Below are 16,936 nucleotides of genomic sequence, written 5' to 3'. Positions count from 1 at the left end.
GTTTCATCCGACATAATTTTTTTTTTTTTTTTTTTTTTTTTTTTCATTTCATTGTATAGACTCTGCAGCTTATGTTTCAGTCGTACAGAATGACACTGTGTATATCCATGTGAGTCTGCCGTTTTTTTTTAAACTTTAAAGTGTTTCGTCACTCGAGCATTTTTTCAACGAATAAAATGTAATATAAACTTGGCATTAAATTTTACGACAACAAATCAATATTACGAATAATAATAAATTTCAGATTTATTGTGCTAATTATTTCCATGTCTTAATTTTAATCCTAATTTTTCGAATAATTTTAATTCATTGAAAAACATACATGATTATTAAATTGAAAAGATCCGCTATTGAAAATTATTTCTAATAAAGGTACATGTTCGTACTCTATTACGTAATATCCGTCATTTTGTTATCCCTTCACACACAGTGAATGCACCTTCGCAATGTTTAAGAGTCATTCGATTTTTCTTCTTTATTAGCTGATATTTTCTCCTTCTGTTGCGACATACATTAGTCGAACAGGACTGTGTCCTCTCTTTGCGTTCATGTTTATTGAACATATCTGGCCGCATTAAATCGCTATAAATCACTAAGTAATGTGACAGCTTCCCAGATGGGTATTGGTATAGATGCTCATGTGTGTGTGTATATGCGCACGTTCTAAATTACGGTGTGCATTTCAAAGAGAATGACGCAGCGATTCGTCGTTAATGTACATTGTTTGTGGTTCGATTGTCAAAGATACTTCGAAAATATAAGAAGGAAAAAATTTTCACACAATTTATGTTTCGCAATATATTTGACTACTTTTTACCTCGAATAAATAACTAGTATGTACTTAATGTACCTGATAAATAGTCTGTCTTTAATTAAATAAAAATATCTAAATTATGATAAAACAAATTTCAATAAAAATGTAGAGTAGAAATTTTCTAAGAATATTTCGTGATTTTGAAACATTGCATTACATACGATCGAAAGATCAGGTCTTTTAAAATTACACAAATTAATTTTTTTTTTTTACAACCAATTTGACAGTAATGCGTCTTAATTGCAATGCAAGATGTAGCTTTGTGAGATTATTGTAAGCCATACAAAAATGATCGGAATAACTCGAGACAAAAAAGATCTCGCGCTAATAGAGAACCATGTTTTTCATCCAAACGACGCATCTTGTTGATCGCGATTCTAAGGTGTTCGTAAAATGGAAATTTTTTATTTTAGAAAACCGATATGACGAAAGCAAAGTGCGCTTTGTTCAATTCTCTCGGTCCGTCGCATAATAATGCTTGGCAATTAAGAGTAATTTTGTTGAAGATGTAAAGCATTTTCATGCACACTACGAGTTATTACTATTGTCTCTCGTAATATATCATGTTGATTTTTTAATATTCATTATCACGTTGAATAAATATAACAATTAATTGAAAGTGTGGCAATCGGGAGCTTACTGGAGATAAAAATAATAATGTAGAATTATTACACAAAATGATAAAATTACGATAAAAAAGAAAGTCTTTAAAAATTTCTCTTTTACTGGATATAAAAAAATTATGTATAATAATTAGAGACTGACATTTTTTACATTTAATAATTATAATGTTTATATAGATATAGGTATATATTCAAAATGTTTATTAAAAATTTATCTTTAATTATTATTAATAAAAGGTAACAAACGTAAGGCGTAATAGAGCCAAATATTATGACATAATTAAACATAAAAATAAAATTAAAAATTAAAGGTTTATTGCTAAGTCAATAAGTTTACAAAATGACAAATTATCGCAATAAATAAAGGTCGAAAGAAACAAAATAACAATGAATAATAAAAAAAAAACGGTAAAGAAAATTGAAATATAATAACGGTTTACAACAAAAAAGCGGTAGATATAAGTCGATGATTGCTTTTTAATTTCAAATTAGATAATTTATCGACAAGGTCAAAACTATTTTTAACATGACTTTTGGTTGGACGGAAGCTCTTTATCATAATTTTGTGTAAAAAAAAGGTAAATTATACAGTGCAGTGTTAACGGAGGAGACAATTAATCTAAAGGGGCAATTAACCTTATAAACCTTAGGAAGACATTAGTTCGCCGTCTGCTGTACCGAGTGCCTTCATTAAAACTCTTTACTACCTATACATCACATTATTAATTTTTTTAATGAATTTGCTAATTGTTGATTGTTGAATTGACTTGTAATTTCCTACACGAGTTTGTCGCCGAATTCTTATACATTAATTACTTTAGTTCTTGTTACTTGTCTTACTTATTAGATTTACCATCTTCAATACCATTTACATTGTATCAAAAGATGTTACAAGAATTTTATTTTAATTTCGGTGCATACCTTCTAACCAATCAATTAGAGAGGTCAGCAGAGGTTGTTACTTTAGGACACTCAGTTTATTTTGTTATTAAATTTGGACGGCGGACTATGATTCCTAATTACTTTATTATATATAAACAATTTTTTACACCTCTGACTTCTTGCGGTTTAATTCAATTTATTATGTACATCGTTTGATTACAATTACTATTTTTGCGTCCCGTCTCATTCCCTTGCGCTGAAAAAGGCTTGAATAATCAACATCGAAACGTCCGCTTTTTTGTTGTAAACCGTTATTATATTTCAATTTTCTTTACCCTTTTTTTTTATTATTCATTGTTATTTTGTTTCTTTCGACCTTTATTTATAATGCGATTATTTGTCATTTTATAAACTTATTGACTTAGCAATAATCCTTTAATTTTATTTTTATGTTTAATCATGTCATAATATTTGGCTCTGTTACGCCTTACGATTTTTTTACCTTTTATTAGTTTTAATTATTGAGCCTGTTTATCAATTGTTTTAATTATTATACATAATTCTTTTAATCCTATGTATAAGAAAGAAATTTTTTACACTTACAATTCTGTACTCCCATTTTTTTTAGAATTTATATACATATTTTTATTTTTTATATACATATATATTTAAAAATTAATAAGCAATTCTTTAAAAAAATAAAAAAGTTTTGCTTTTATTATCATTCTAACATTCTGAAGTCTTTTTATAATATTCAATTTTCTTGATTATTTTTCGAATATTAAAGTCTTAGTTTGATTAGTGAGTAATAAATCAGAGTTTAAATGAGCACAATTTTCTACGATAAAGTCTTTTCCATCGGAAAATTTTACTCGCTAATTCATTAGTCACGCTCGAAAAAATCACGAAAAAGTTCCAAGTGTTTGTAAAACTATGTTAATTATGGACATACCTATGTTATCACGAAATGCACACAGTGTAAAATGATACTCTTTCCTTATTTAAAAAAACTTTTTTTTAGCAAATAGAATAACAGTAGTCTCAATAAAATCAGGTATCAATAAATTGTTCTCTTTTTTTTCTCTCTCTGCTCATAAAAAACTCCTCGTGGATTAACGCATCGTGTTTAACGACGGTACACATTTATGATAATTAATACAAATGTGACAAAGATCTTTCAATTAGACACATCAAGATAAATTAGATTCGTACTTGATTATGAGAGAAATCTTCCAGTACGCGGTGCGCAATGTATTTCCTTTCTGCCGTAATACGGGTTTATTATATTTATGTTATGACAAAGGTAACGACGGTCTTTGTCTACTTATTCTCGCCCGCAAATCCCGCATCGAAGCTGTCGCGATATATCAGTACACCCTGTAGAGCGCGAACAACCACACTATAGAAAGGACTGACCTCCTGGTGATCTCAAAAATAAAAATGCTACTTCCATCTTCCCTTCTGCCTCTCTCTCTCTCTCTCTCTCTCTCTCTCTAACCATTTATTGAATGGATTGCTGGATCATCTCAAAGATTGAGAAAAAAAGAAAAAAAAAATGATTGCCTTCTTTCTCCGGAAGGAATTTAAAAAAGATTAGACGTAATGTCGAGATATTTTTGTACTTGCTTTAATAAAATATTTTCTAATGCTTACGCAGTATGTGATATATTTTAACTTAATTTCTGATATTCAGGTTAAATATGTGTTTTTACATAAAGTAATAGAAAAAAAGTTATATGTGTATGTGTGATAAAAATTTTGCGTGTAATTAACGAATAATGCAATCAATTACGCATTTTTTGACAGAGATAAATAAAGTTAAAATTATATATTCTTGTATTTAATCGAAAAATAGTGAAAAAAAAAAAACAAAATAATTATTATCAATCATTATTAAATATTGCAATTATAATTATACACATTAAAAGGAAATTTTAATTTTGCAACGACACGCATGAAAAAAATATCGGAGGCTAACATTCTGAAACTTTTTGTTCGTCCAAAAATCGTCATGTAAAATAACGGAACAACGATGTTACAAAGTATGCGGATAATATGCATTCTTCGTGTCTCATTGCAATAGAGACTTTCATAAATCATGTATGATGTAATGTAGCAGTCATGCGCATGGAGAGTCAGTCTTCAAATGTAGCATTATTCAGACGCACACATCTATGAATAATGTGCGCATAGTATTTTTATTCGACATGAAAAACGAAAAAATTTATCAGCGTACGAATCGACCAAATATTAAATGTATGATAATGCTTCACTCACGCCAGATAAGTTCCCCTCGTAGCAGGCAGAAACTCCTCGCGTTCGAAGGAAGCTGCGGCGGTATCGTCGCCTACCTCGAAACTAACGCTAAAGTATTCGTTACTGGATACCTGTAATCAAAATAAAGTTATGATTAGTTTTATTTCTCTATAAATTAGAAAAAAAGATGATCCAAGACTATGGCTTAAAATATTAACTCGGCGACAAAATTTGATTTATCATTAATCTAGGGAGGTTCGATCATTATTTATGTTTCGTATAAACATTGTATAATCTTTATATAGCGTCTTAAAAAAAGGAAAATTGGCTGACGTTTTCCTTGTGGAGGAAGAATCACGATTACTTCGTAGTTCTCAGATTCAATATTACTACCACGTTCGCCCATTCGACTCAATTTTTTTCCCCTCATAAATAATGCAGGAACGACATTCTCATAAATTCGAGTCACCTGGTAGGCTAGCGAATCGGCCTGTGGAATTAAATATTAAAGCGCGACATATGGAAGCATTCGGTGTGTTGTGTCTTTAAACGCGTAAATAACAAAAATATTATTGTTTGTCGTCACCACAAATTAATTCACTTTGCTGTTTAGCGTAAAACAAAACAAAACAAATCAAGAGAAAGAAAAGAAAATTAATCGAATGACATTTATATACCAAGATAAATTATTAAGCAAAAATTGCAAGGATTATGTTTGTAACTAGATTCTAATAATCTTTGCATAAATCTGAAACAACTGTTTTGCGAAAGAGATTTTTCGCTTTTCCTAAATATGTCGGTCGTTTAATTGACACGTAAGATTGTGTACATCGTACGTGGAGGCCAAAGGGCGATCTCGTTATCGATTCTTATTTTGCAATAAAATCCCCGAGGGATTCAAAGAAAGTGGCCGATGTAACTATAGTTGCAACAAGCGCAAACTTTATAACATAATAATACGGGATACATAACGAGGTATAAAGCTATTAAGTCTTTCTTTGGCTATGTAATTTTGAGTATATAATCGTGTAAACGGTTGTACATATCACGCTTAAGGGCTTATAACGGATATGCTGTTCCTTCGTATATACACTTTGTTTATATTACAAACTTTCCTTTATCCATGACAAAGGATTAGAAAGTATACACACGGTTCACGCAACGTACTACAATATATCCATTGCAACGGATTGAATCAAGATTGTTGTTAAATTTGGTAATTATACACATATTAACGCTTTGCAATACAATTTAATACAGTTTAATAAGCAGATTTAAACAATAATTAATATAATAATTTCGCGATAGCCTGCTAAATGCAACAACCGAGACAGTTTATACTGCATCATTAGAACTGATTGTGAGATTATTGGATAGATTTAATTGTTTTCTTATATCATTATATAAAAAATATATACTTTATACAGTATTTTTTTATTTAAAAATTTTTTATTTTTTTTCCACCTACAATCCGAAGATACATTTATTATCATTTTAATGTTAAAATTATTTCATTAAAACTTGTTTGTTGAAATAAACATTTAGATTCTGTCATTAATTTGAAGCGTATAAAATCATAAATAGTTTTTCGTTTCAAATTTCGTGGCAAATTGTGGGCTTTATTTATATAAACTGTTTTGAGTATCAATACCACGTACTTCAACGTAAACAAAATTAAAGAAAAAAATAACAATCTTGTTTGTTCTACGTCAATGTAATAATTCACATAAATTGTCAGAAAAACATAACTATTACTGAAATGTATTATTTTTAAATATAATCTGTAAAGATTCGTTGTAATATTCCACGTTTATATAAAATCAATTCGGAATAGCCGCTGGCAGCAGCTCGCAAAGACATATATGTAATTCACCAACCTCTCTCAAAGTAAGGATACTTGGGAAGTTCGTGACAATGATACTAACGTGCGTGCAGACGCTTAATGAAAATTCCTCCGTCGCTTCCTATAAGAGGCAAGACTGTAGTATTATCGTTTATCATTCCTTGTAACGATTTACCTCATAGTGATTTTTCACGGCCTCCGACATTTTAAATTGTCATTTCTGATTTATTTTATTATTTTATTATAGTTGAGAATAAATTAGAGAAGCAAATGTGTAGATTATGATACCACAATTATATTCATAACACATTTATAAAAAAAGAATGTAGTATTAATCTTGTCAATTTTTCGATAAAGGATATTCAGGTTGTGTTAAAATACTTGATTTTTTGTGTACGTGTAACGTATGCGATACATAATAAATAATTAATCAAAAATAATGAAAAATAATGAAAAAATTTTCTTCTTTCTTTATGAATCACTTAATAATTTGCGTTGGTTTCTACATTTCTTTCTGAAATTACATAAAATTTTAATAATACATTCCTATATATAATCACATAGATAAATAAATGACTTGCGAATATTTCTATCATTACTTTCCAGGAACTTGTTTCCGACAAATTTTGCTTTTATCTAATAATCTACACGTGAGAAAACTATCAATCTGTTCTCGTCAAGAATAAAACACGTTAAAAGAGAAAAAGCCAAATTATGTGAGAAGGGCAGTTTGACAAACTCAATTTTCGTCATATATTATTACGTGACTCGAATGGAATTAGCAATATGTGTCTTGACTTTGGCCAAAAGTAAATAACGTCTTTAAACAAACAAACAAATTATTTAAATTGTTTTGCACAAATTTTTCTTTCTTACAAAAAAATAAAGCTCTAGTTTGAGAGGGAAGATATAAACATTTCGGCCATTTCACAACAAAGAAAGAAGAAATATTTCCTCCAAAATAATAAAATTTATGTATTACATTGTTTTATTCTTACATGTATTATTATAATTTTTAATATTATTTTTTACACAATTTTTTAAATTCATTATATATTTATCTAAGTTTGGATTTATAAAACAAATATTTGTAGAAATTAAATTAAAATTATTTCATTTGCACTCGTCTATCATTACTGTCGATACAATTACATTATAAATATATTTTTTGGAAATTAAGATTTAGAATATCGAAAATCAGCGATTAAATTTTTCGTGTTTAGTTTATGGTTTCATATTTGATAATAATTGATTAGATGTATTTTATTGTAGTAATCGCCCTTTTTACGTCATAGACGGTACGCGTAGGCGTATATGCAAGTAGTCCAAATCAACGCCTACGCGACCACTTCCATTTCAAAAGAGTATACACGTATAGATGCAAGCTTCTCGCGTAACATTCACTTTTTCGTATCTATATATTTTTGTAACGATTTGCAATTTTCAGTTTTTTTTTCCAGATAAAAAATGGATTTTTTTCTTTATATCATACAATCTTTATCTAAACAAAATTAAGCGCGATGATAAATCTGAAGAATGAATCTTTAAATTTTTATTATAAAATAAAGAGAGTGTATATGATAAAGGGTATAATTTGCGTAAAAAAAATAGATTACTTAAAAAAAGAAAGGACTTGATCTACTTGACGAATATTTTGACAATTCACTGACTTGCAAGTTGGTACGTTTCTATGCAAAAATTTTCATTTCTCGTTAATGAAAATTTTCAAATCCAATTCATTATATCCCATATTGTTAAATATAGAGTCGTACGTAAAGGTGATGTAAATGAATAATTTTTATGAGGAGGCTTCCATAATTCTCTCGAAAGCTTCATGAGAATGTTGAAACCACCTGGGGGATACCGATAAAACTCGGAGTGTACTTTGCAAATTACCACTCGTTCGTATCGTTAAAAGCTCTCGTTCGGTCGTTGCCGCAATCTAATCTATTAACTAAATCTTATTTCGCGCGTGTTTGTCGAAACCGACAATGATACAGAGAGAACTGTCGCCGTCGACTTTATTCGACGGAGCTTTAAAAAAGCCCTCTTGCGAGCTATTACATTTTTGGCCCTCCGTCCACCACTTGTGGAAAATTGCAGTAATTTCGCACTCTCTTGCAATTCGCTGAAATTTTTATGCCCATTAAGTTGTGACCTTGACGGCGTGAGTGCGATAAATCCGGGTAATTTTGTAACGCAAAGTGCTCGTGGCCAGCTTTAAGGTTTTCGTATAAATTAACCGTCTACTGCTTTGTTATATAATTTAATTTACATGTACCTCTCTTTACGAATTATTTATATTATAATTAGATTGATAGCGTAATATAATAGATAATATGAGATAACTTCCTTCTTAAATTATAAATCCACGCCCGTGACAAATCGCCCAGGATAAAAATAAAGTAATAGTAAGTTATAAAAGATTCTGTTATGTATTTTAATAACTCTCGCACGATTTTTAATCAATAAATATTAATAAAAATAGAATTAGGAATTATTATTAATGAGAATTCGCTTTTTGCATGTGTCATATTACTATTATAATATTCACATTAAATCTGATACAATCTATTTTATTATTATATTATGTATAAGTATGAGAATTATATGCGATATACATATATCTCTATTTTCGTATATATTCTCGAAATTGTAATTTCGTTATCCAAATGAAATCAAAAATATAGTGGATAATTATAGATTGTGTTCGACATTCTCCGCAATAATTATTAGCAACTACATAGATATCAATGGATCAATATAGTACCGTTCGTAAACCATTATTAATATTAAATTTATACTAGATCCAAATTTCATCGTGTTCTTTATGCATTTTTAATTTGCTGTCGGTTTTCATTATTGTCGGCTGCTCGCGCAGTATAATACCGAGATTAAGCTTTGTTTATATCAATTTGATGTTAAATATTTATAATTTATATAATTAACAGACGCGCTCTCGCATCTACATGATGAAAGAGAAAGAGAGAGAGAGAGAGAGAAAGAGAGAGAGAGAGAGAGAGAGAGAAAGAGAGAGAGAGAGAGAGAGAGAGAGAAAGAGAGAGAGAGAGGGAGAAAGAGAAAGAGAGTTTAAAATATTACCCCAGCGCAAATTAATTAACACTTCAACGAGATAAAGCGTTTCTTGCATCGTTCTAGAAGACTGTATTACTTATAGAGGAGGAAAGAGATAAGATGGACACACGAAAGGGTGAAATAAAATGGCAGTTAAAATTTCACGATGACGCAAATGATTATAGAACGCAGCATTGGATAAAAGCTTTGTTCCTTTGTTTTGAATGTAATTTCATTGCCGTCGCGTGATTGTCGCGCGCATGGCCGTGAGATTATGCTAATTGACAAATTAATTTTACAGAATTACTCGGTGACATTTATGTCGCGTATACGTAGGGTAGAACATGTCACAAGAAAATGACAACAACAGGCCAGCTGATGTAATAAAACGTCAGAAACCAGCAATATCAACGATGCGGAACAATTCCCAATTGCAATTAAAGTTAGTCTGATTATCTCTTGTCTTGTTAACGAGTACTATAGTGTCTTATAATTCGACTTGCAACCACCACGGAAAAGCGTAAACTTCATATATTTATTAATCTTGGAATTTATGCAATATAGTATTGAGCCAAATATATAAATTTTACACTCGAAAAGAGCAATGTTTATAAAATTATTATTTTAAAATATAACAAAAAATTTGGTTTACACATATATATGTAACAATCGTTTTTTATAACAAAATATTTTAAAAGAAATATTGAATATTCATTTCATTAAATAAATATATAATTTCATAAACATTCCATAGTATATTTATAGAATGCTATTTACGTTTTTTTATCTGCCTTAAAAGGATTGCCTTTTTCAAAGATATCTTGCATATTAAATTTTCAATAATATGTTATTTATCATACATGTGACGTATATGATGATATATGTACAACAAAGTATATAATATTCCAAAAATAAAAAAGAAATGATATTATTCAAGAAATAAAAAAAAATAAAAAAATGATATTATTCAAGGGATTTCTTAAAAATATCGTTGATAAGATAAAGACACGCTAACATTCTCATTTGTATCGTCTACCGTCTACTTATTTATCGAGCTTTACTTGATAATAAACGAAAAAAAGAAATATGTTAATCTCTATAATAGGTTTTCCCGAGAGGAATAAATCTATGTCGCTGATTCGCGACATAGATACGATCTCTATAAATCCCTAAAAATTACGGTAAATGTTTTCTACACCTTTCTTTTATCGTCCAGCTAAGAAAGAAATTAATTTCCGACACGGGGCGCAAAATAATTGCGCATATTTTACACTGGCCTTATCTTTTCTCTGTCTGCTTAATTCTTTAATTTGCCTTTATTATTAGCTATATGTTTGCCTATATTTACATTATTTGAATATACCTTTAAATACATAAATATTGATGGTTCATTAAAAGATCATTAATTGCAGATTACTATATCGCGTCACGCCGTTCTACGGCGACTACGGCTTCATTACGAATTCAACGAATGACATAGAATTTCCATTTAGGATATGGAATCACAGTTCGGGATAATGTCCGGGCCGCTTCGTAGAGATCGCAAAATTTCCAGGCAACCCAAAGTATTTCAATAGCACAAAGGAGGTCGGATTTTCCTGCCGTATCGATGCTATTTCACTGGTAGAGAAGAGCTTCCCCTTTCAGCTCGTCGAATCTTACGATTTCAGAGAAACTTTGTCTTGGCAAAATGGCATCGTAAGAAATAGCAAAGAAATAAAAAAAAGGTAATATAATAATTCTGTCTAATTATTAATTTGTTGGAATTTGTTTACGTTGTAACACATTTCGATGTATAAATGTCCATTTTGCAAATATCGCGTTGTTCACGATTATCATGATCGAAATTTATCGACACTGGAAATGGAAACATTGCCAACATACATATTATCGGAATATAAATAACGAAAATATTTTCCCGTAAATTTGATATTCCTAGACGTTTATCGCGTATTTCTTACGATCGGTTTGACACTCGAGTAGCGAAAGATAAATCAATGGTCGGTCTCGCAGGAGGCATATGAAAGACGCGGGGACATTTATATTTCCTTTAGAGATTGTGTTAGCTCGGATGAAGGCAACACAAAGAGTTTCACGTCGCGTTTTATTTTATTCTCGGCCGCTCGTCGCGTTGGAATAAAGCGGAATCCTGCGAATAAAGAGGAGAAATTCCCTCCCTCGTTATATCAAACTTTTCGTAACATGCGATCCTTTTGTTTCTATGCCGAATGTATGCATCATCAACTCTTCCTCTCTTTCTTTTTTTCTTTCTCAAACAAATATTTCACATTACACGCAATGTAAATCTTGGATGTTATTTTCCTTTTTTCTCTCTCTTTTTTTTTTTTTTTTTTTTTTTTTTTTTAATAAATATATAATTAAATTACGATTATTAAAATTAAAATTTGAGATTTAGTAATTATTATGACTAAAAATATTACTAAAGATTAAAAAATAAAACACATCAAAATTTCAAGTATTCTAAAAGATGAGACACGTTCTAATTTTCTAAATAACTTGAAACACACACACACACACACAAAATCTAACAAATTAACGTATTTTAGAAAGAAAGTTAATTACTAAGAGAGAGAGAAAGAGAAAGAAATAGAGAAAGATACTTGATAATATAACTTCAGACATTCGTGTGAAATTGTAATATATATATATATATATTCCAGTGGAAAATCTCATTTCAAACTCGATGCAACGAGAATGAAATTAAAGCTTCTTCCTTTCAATAGAATATAATATGCTGGTGATAGTACGCACCAAGAGATATAAATACGAGAGAGAGTATAATGAGGGATACAATATATGTGTCGCGTGCTACAAATGATTAAACTTCCACTGCACGAAAATTAAAAAAATAAGTTTTAAGGGGATCCAAAAACTGTTCTATATTATTATCGATCAAAATTTAACAGCTAACATGACAATATATTTGCTTAATATAAAAGTTTTGCAATTTATACACACAAAATAAGATAGATTTCTGCTAGGACTTGCACGAAGGAATATTTGTGAACTTTTATAAATCACGTCTGACGTAAGTTTGTGTTTCAATCTCGGCCACTTACAGACGCGCGAGAGTAATTTTTGACAGATTTTGAAAACCTTTTTTACTAGACTTCTAAAGTCATTTCCAAAAGCTTACTAATATTCTATTATGTTATTCCAAACGCGGACGCTATATCTCTTGCACGAACATACCGTAGAACTTTTTATGTTAAATAAATATTGTTGCGACGTAACTGTGTCATCTTTTAATTTTTTGTCATTTTTATATGAAATTATTAGCCCCGCGTGTTGCTTTTATAAGTACTTTAATTGTAGAGAAGGATTTATCAATCCCTGTGTAGCCAAAAAAGAAATTTTCAAAATCTCCAATTCATATTTTGTCGGTAATTTTGGATCCTCTTAAGAGAAGAAAAAAAAAAGGTAGGGAAAAAAGAATCGTCTAATATCTTGTGGCAAAATTATTAAAAGTAAAATTACATCGATTATTATCGTATACTTTTATCTACGCCGAGAAAGCGCTTGTATCGATGGGAGAACTTGTAATGATGGAAAAATTTAGACTTTACCTGAGAACGCGAGAGTTTGTGTCTTGTACGATTGGGTATACTCTCGACTGGTGCTGTGCCCGGGGCGAGAAATCGAATCCGATTGCACTCGATGCTGAGGGGGTGGTGTTGCAGCTGATGGTGTTGTTGCTGATGATGATGCAGTTGATGAGGTTGCTGCTGTGCGGAGTCAGCCTCCAGATGTTCTCCCGTATCTAACATGCTGTTGCTGAGAGCATCCAGCTGGGTTAGCGATCTTGAGCGCACCTGTAACAATAAAGAATTGTTTGCTTCGTAAAAAAGAAGTATATTAAGAAGGAACTTTCTTTCTCTAATTAAATAAAAAGTGTACTATGATTTTATATCTGATTCTAAAGAACTAATATTCAAATCCCTTTTCATATTTCTACAAAGATCCACGGATGTTTTTCTTGGGACATACTTGTCTAATTAGCGAAATCAAGATATTCCGCTGATACGAACAAAAAAAGTTATACTGAAATTTAGTTAAAAAGATAAAGAGGAAGACAAACATTTTTCTCTCTCTTCAAAATTACGTCATTCGACATAATCGTTAAAAATAATGTTTTTTTAATAGACAGAACCGTCAACTCGTATAAAATTCTTTTTCATCACTGCACAAAGATACAAACAATCTTACACATTAATGTCACATTTCTCTCTCGCTTTATTATCTTCTCAATTACTCGTTCAGGATAATGTGATCTGTATAGGCGAAAGGCGCGCAGACACGGTCTATGATAAAGTAAATTTGTGGCCGCAATCAAATGCATATCGGTATGCGCGAGATGCGCGTGTAATTATCTGAGAGAAGCTTTCTGTAAGAATGTGATACATCGGTGGAATGGCTGATGCGATATTAACAAACTCGCGGAGCGGCGCGAAAACACGAGAGGCCAACTTCCTGGCAGATAAATCCCGGGTAAAACCTTGACGAAGCGGGTCACCGGACAATCGATTTATGCGCGGAATCGATCTCTCCCAGTATGTCGACGAGGCCGTTCGTTATCGCGATTTACTTGTTATGCCTCTTTTTCTCTTTACAATAACTTACTCCCGCTACAAAGGGATTTTTTCTCACTTGTTTCCTCTCTCTCTCTCTGAATCTCTCTTTCATCAACGACGAAATACGTGAAATATATTTGGACGACTAAAAAAAGTTTAGATCATTTTGCATACTTTGGTTTAACTTTAGTACGACGCTATGGAAATAGAAAGTGCGTATTAATTGTGTAACAGGAAATTAAATGTCATTGTCTAATTTAATGTTAAAGAGAAGAAATTGCAGGCGCAGTTAAAATCAATTGAAAATTATGTTAATTATAGATATATTATATATGTATAAACTGTACTATGTGTAATTTTTTAATGTACGGTATGATTATTATTTTCTCTAATTTTTAGGTAACCTTCAACACGAAAAATTCTTCTATGTATGTATTTATATAAAATTGATAAAATCATACGTCTTAAAAGTAATATTTTTTTAAATATTTAACTTGAACAAAAAATAAATATCATAGATTCATTGTTATTTTTAGCGTATATTAATCATTCTTAAAACAAATTTTTTTCAGTGAGTGACATAAAGATAAACTCCTTTATTTAATAGTTTTAAGTAAAATTTCTCTATAAAAGAGCACATATTCACGCGCTCTACTTCGTAAAAGAATAATGCGAAATGCTTTCAATCATACAAATGGTTCTTCACGAGAACTTTTACAACTTTTACCATCTTTCCAAAAATAGTGTGAAATACCACGCGAGTCTTTTACGAGAATACCTTTATAAATAATTTGATGCTATTTACGAGGCATCTTAAGAGGCCACACACACACACACGCATAAACAGTCTTTAATAATAAATGAGTTAATGATAAATTTCCTAAAACAACTCATGTTACTTTGACATAATTGTTTAGTGAAAGGAGACCATAAAAGTAATCTTAAATATGTTTCTATATATATATATATATATGAAAATACCATTAGATATGTAATAATATCTCTCAATAATACAACATTAGGGTCATGCAAAAATAAAAAAAAAAAAAATTTCTTTTCAAAGTAAAAATAATTGCGTGAGACTTTGAAAAGATTAAATTGTAATATGCGCAATATATTTCTAAATATAATATTAACTCTCTAATTATATTAACCAAACCTATTCTAACAATAAGTTCTAATTTTTAAAATAATCACAATTTCCATTATATCGCGCGCGAATAATACAATTTCTTTTTATAGTCGTCTTTCAGGATGAAATCAGATATTTATACCTATCGTCGTCGTTGCTGTTGCTCGAGATTAATTATCTTAATTGATGAAGAATAATTCAAAACAATTTGCACGATAAAAAAGTAAGCTGCTTCTTGATAACTCAATATCCATCGAGAATATCGTTGTGTGAATTATGTGTGGAAAAAACTAAATAGATTATTTGCGCACACGAACGTCGCGTTCTCTTACATATTTCCTTTTTACCCTCATTCCTTTTCCTCGGGGCTAAATCTAATTTAAAATTTTTTAATCAATTTGTTTCAATCACTTTATTTATTTATTTTTTTTTTTTTTATTATAGAATATATTTTCTTGATATTATAATTTCTTCCTTTCTCTCTCGCTTTCTTGATTTCCTGCCAACGGTGCCCCGAAAGTGGGCAAAAACGACGATCTATTTCTAAGAAACAGAAAGAAAAGGAAAGAGAGGGAAAGAAAGAGCTGGACCGCAGAATCTAATTGTAAAAGAAAACTCAATTACGGCCTTCGGCCAACAGTATTGACGACGACGATACTTTCTCGTCGTCTGTACGTACTTTGATGTACTTCCGCCGCGTTGTTTACTCATCGATAAATTCGCGCCACTAATCGATCCGTGTCTGTCTTTGATCGTTCGATTTTATTCCACCCTCGCTTCGTAAAGATAATTCGTAAAATCATCATCGTGTCATCGCGATGACGAACAGAATATAAAATGGCGCGAGATGAAAATCGTTTCTGTCAAAGAGGACTCCAGTAATGCACCGCTTCGATCATATTGGAAAATATTGAAACTGTTTTTTTTTTTCTTTTTTTTTTTTTTAGCTCAGCTCTTAGAACTTTCTCGCCTAGCTTCTTATACTTCTTATGCTTCTTTCCCTTACTCCCTCTCAAGGATATCGCATTTGCAGGATATGTAATATGTTGTATCTCCGAAACATGTTCATGCATACAAATAAGTTGTCTCGTATTGCTTTTTCCGCGTGGCTTAAGGACTTTTTCTTTATAAAAAAATAAAATTAAAATCTAGTAAAAAATTTTTCATAAACCATATGAATATGAAGAGCAGCGAAGGATGAATATAAAATAAATATAAAATATACAATTATTTATAATAAAATAATTTTTTAAAATATCATCAAATCTAACCATTGATACTAGTTATTTTTTTAATTCTTGGTGTAAAGAATCTTTGAAAAGAAATCGCTAAAATCTACAATCAATAAATTGATTTTTGAAAACAAAAGAGACATGGCAAAGCAACTTTTACATATATGATTTAATGATTATAACGAGGCGTCTAAAATGTTTGAAAATTAAACATAAATTTTAATGTACATTTACATGCACATTAACAATATCTCTTGTATTATTCTCTAACATAATCTCTTCTATTTCGCCATATTTTATTATTGTTACATGTTGAATAAACCATTGATCATGAGCAAAATAATATAACAAAAATCAACAACCTAAGTAATTTATTTACCTCAAGATGTTTGAGACGTTTCGATCTTTTGTGCCCGATTTAACTACATTTGTCGTATTTTCTGCGCTCTATTTCACGCATTATTTTTTGTTTTATCGAGACACTCCG

The 16,936-nt window shown here is 30.4% G+C and overlaps 1 protein-coding gene across 7 annotated transcripts in view; it reads right to left on the bottom strand.

Moving 5' to 3' along the window:
- Positions 1–16,936, bottom strand: part of LOC140670894 (pleckstrin homology domain-containing family G member 5) — a 138,119-nt gene that overhangs the window by 21,561 nt on the left and 99,622 nt on the right. For all 7 annotated transcript variants that reach the window (XM_072901744.1, XM_072901745.1, XM_072901741.1 and 4 more), the window contains 2 exons: positions 13,081–13,326; positions 4,597–4,706 (listed from right to left, as the gene is read on the bottom strand). In XM_072901744.1, the coding sequence (XP_072757845.1) occupies positions 4,597–4,706; positions 13,081–13,326 (356 nt within the window). The remainder of the gene's footprint in view (positions 1–4,596; positions 4,707–13,080; positions 13,327–16,936) is intronic.

The sequence above is a fragment of the Anoplolepis gracilipes genome, chromosome 11 (assembly GCF_047496725.1).
Source record: "Anoplolepis gracilipes chromosome 11, ASM4749672v1, whole genome shotgun sequence".
Taxonomy (NCBI): Eukaryota; Metazoa; Arthropoda; class Insecta; order Hymenoptera; family Formicidae; genus Anoplolepis; species Anoplolepis gracilipes.
This window is presented reverse-complemented; position numbering and strand designations above follow the sequence as displayed.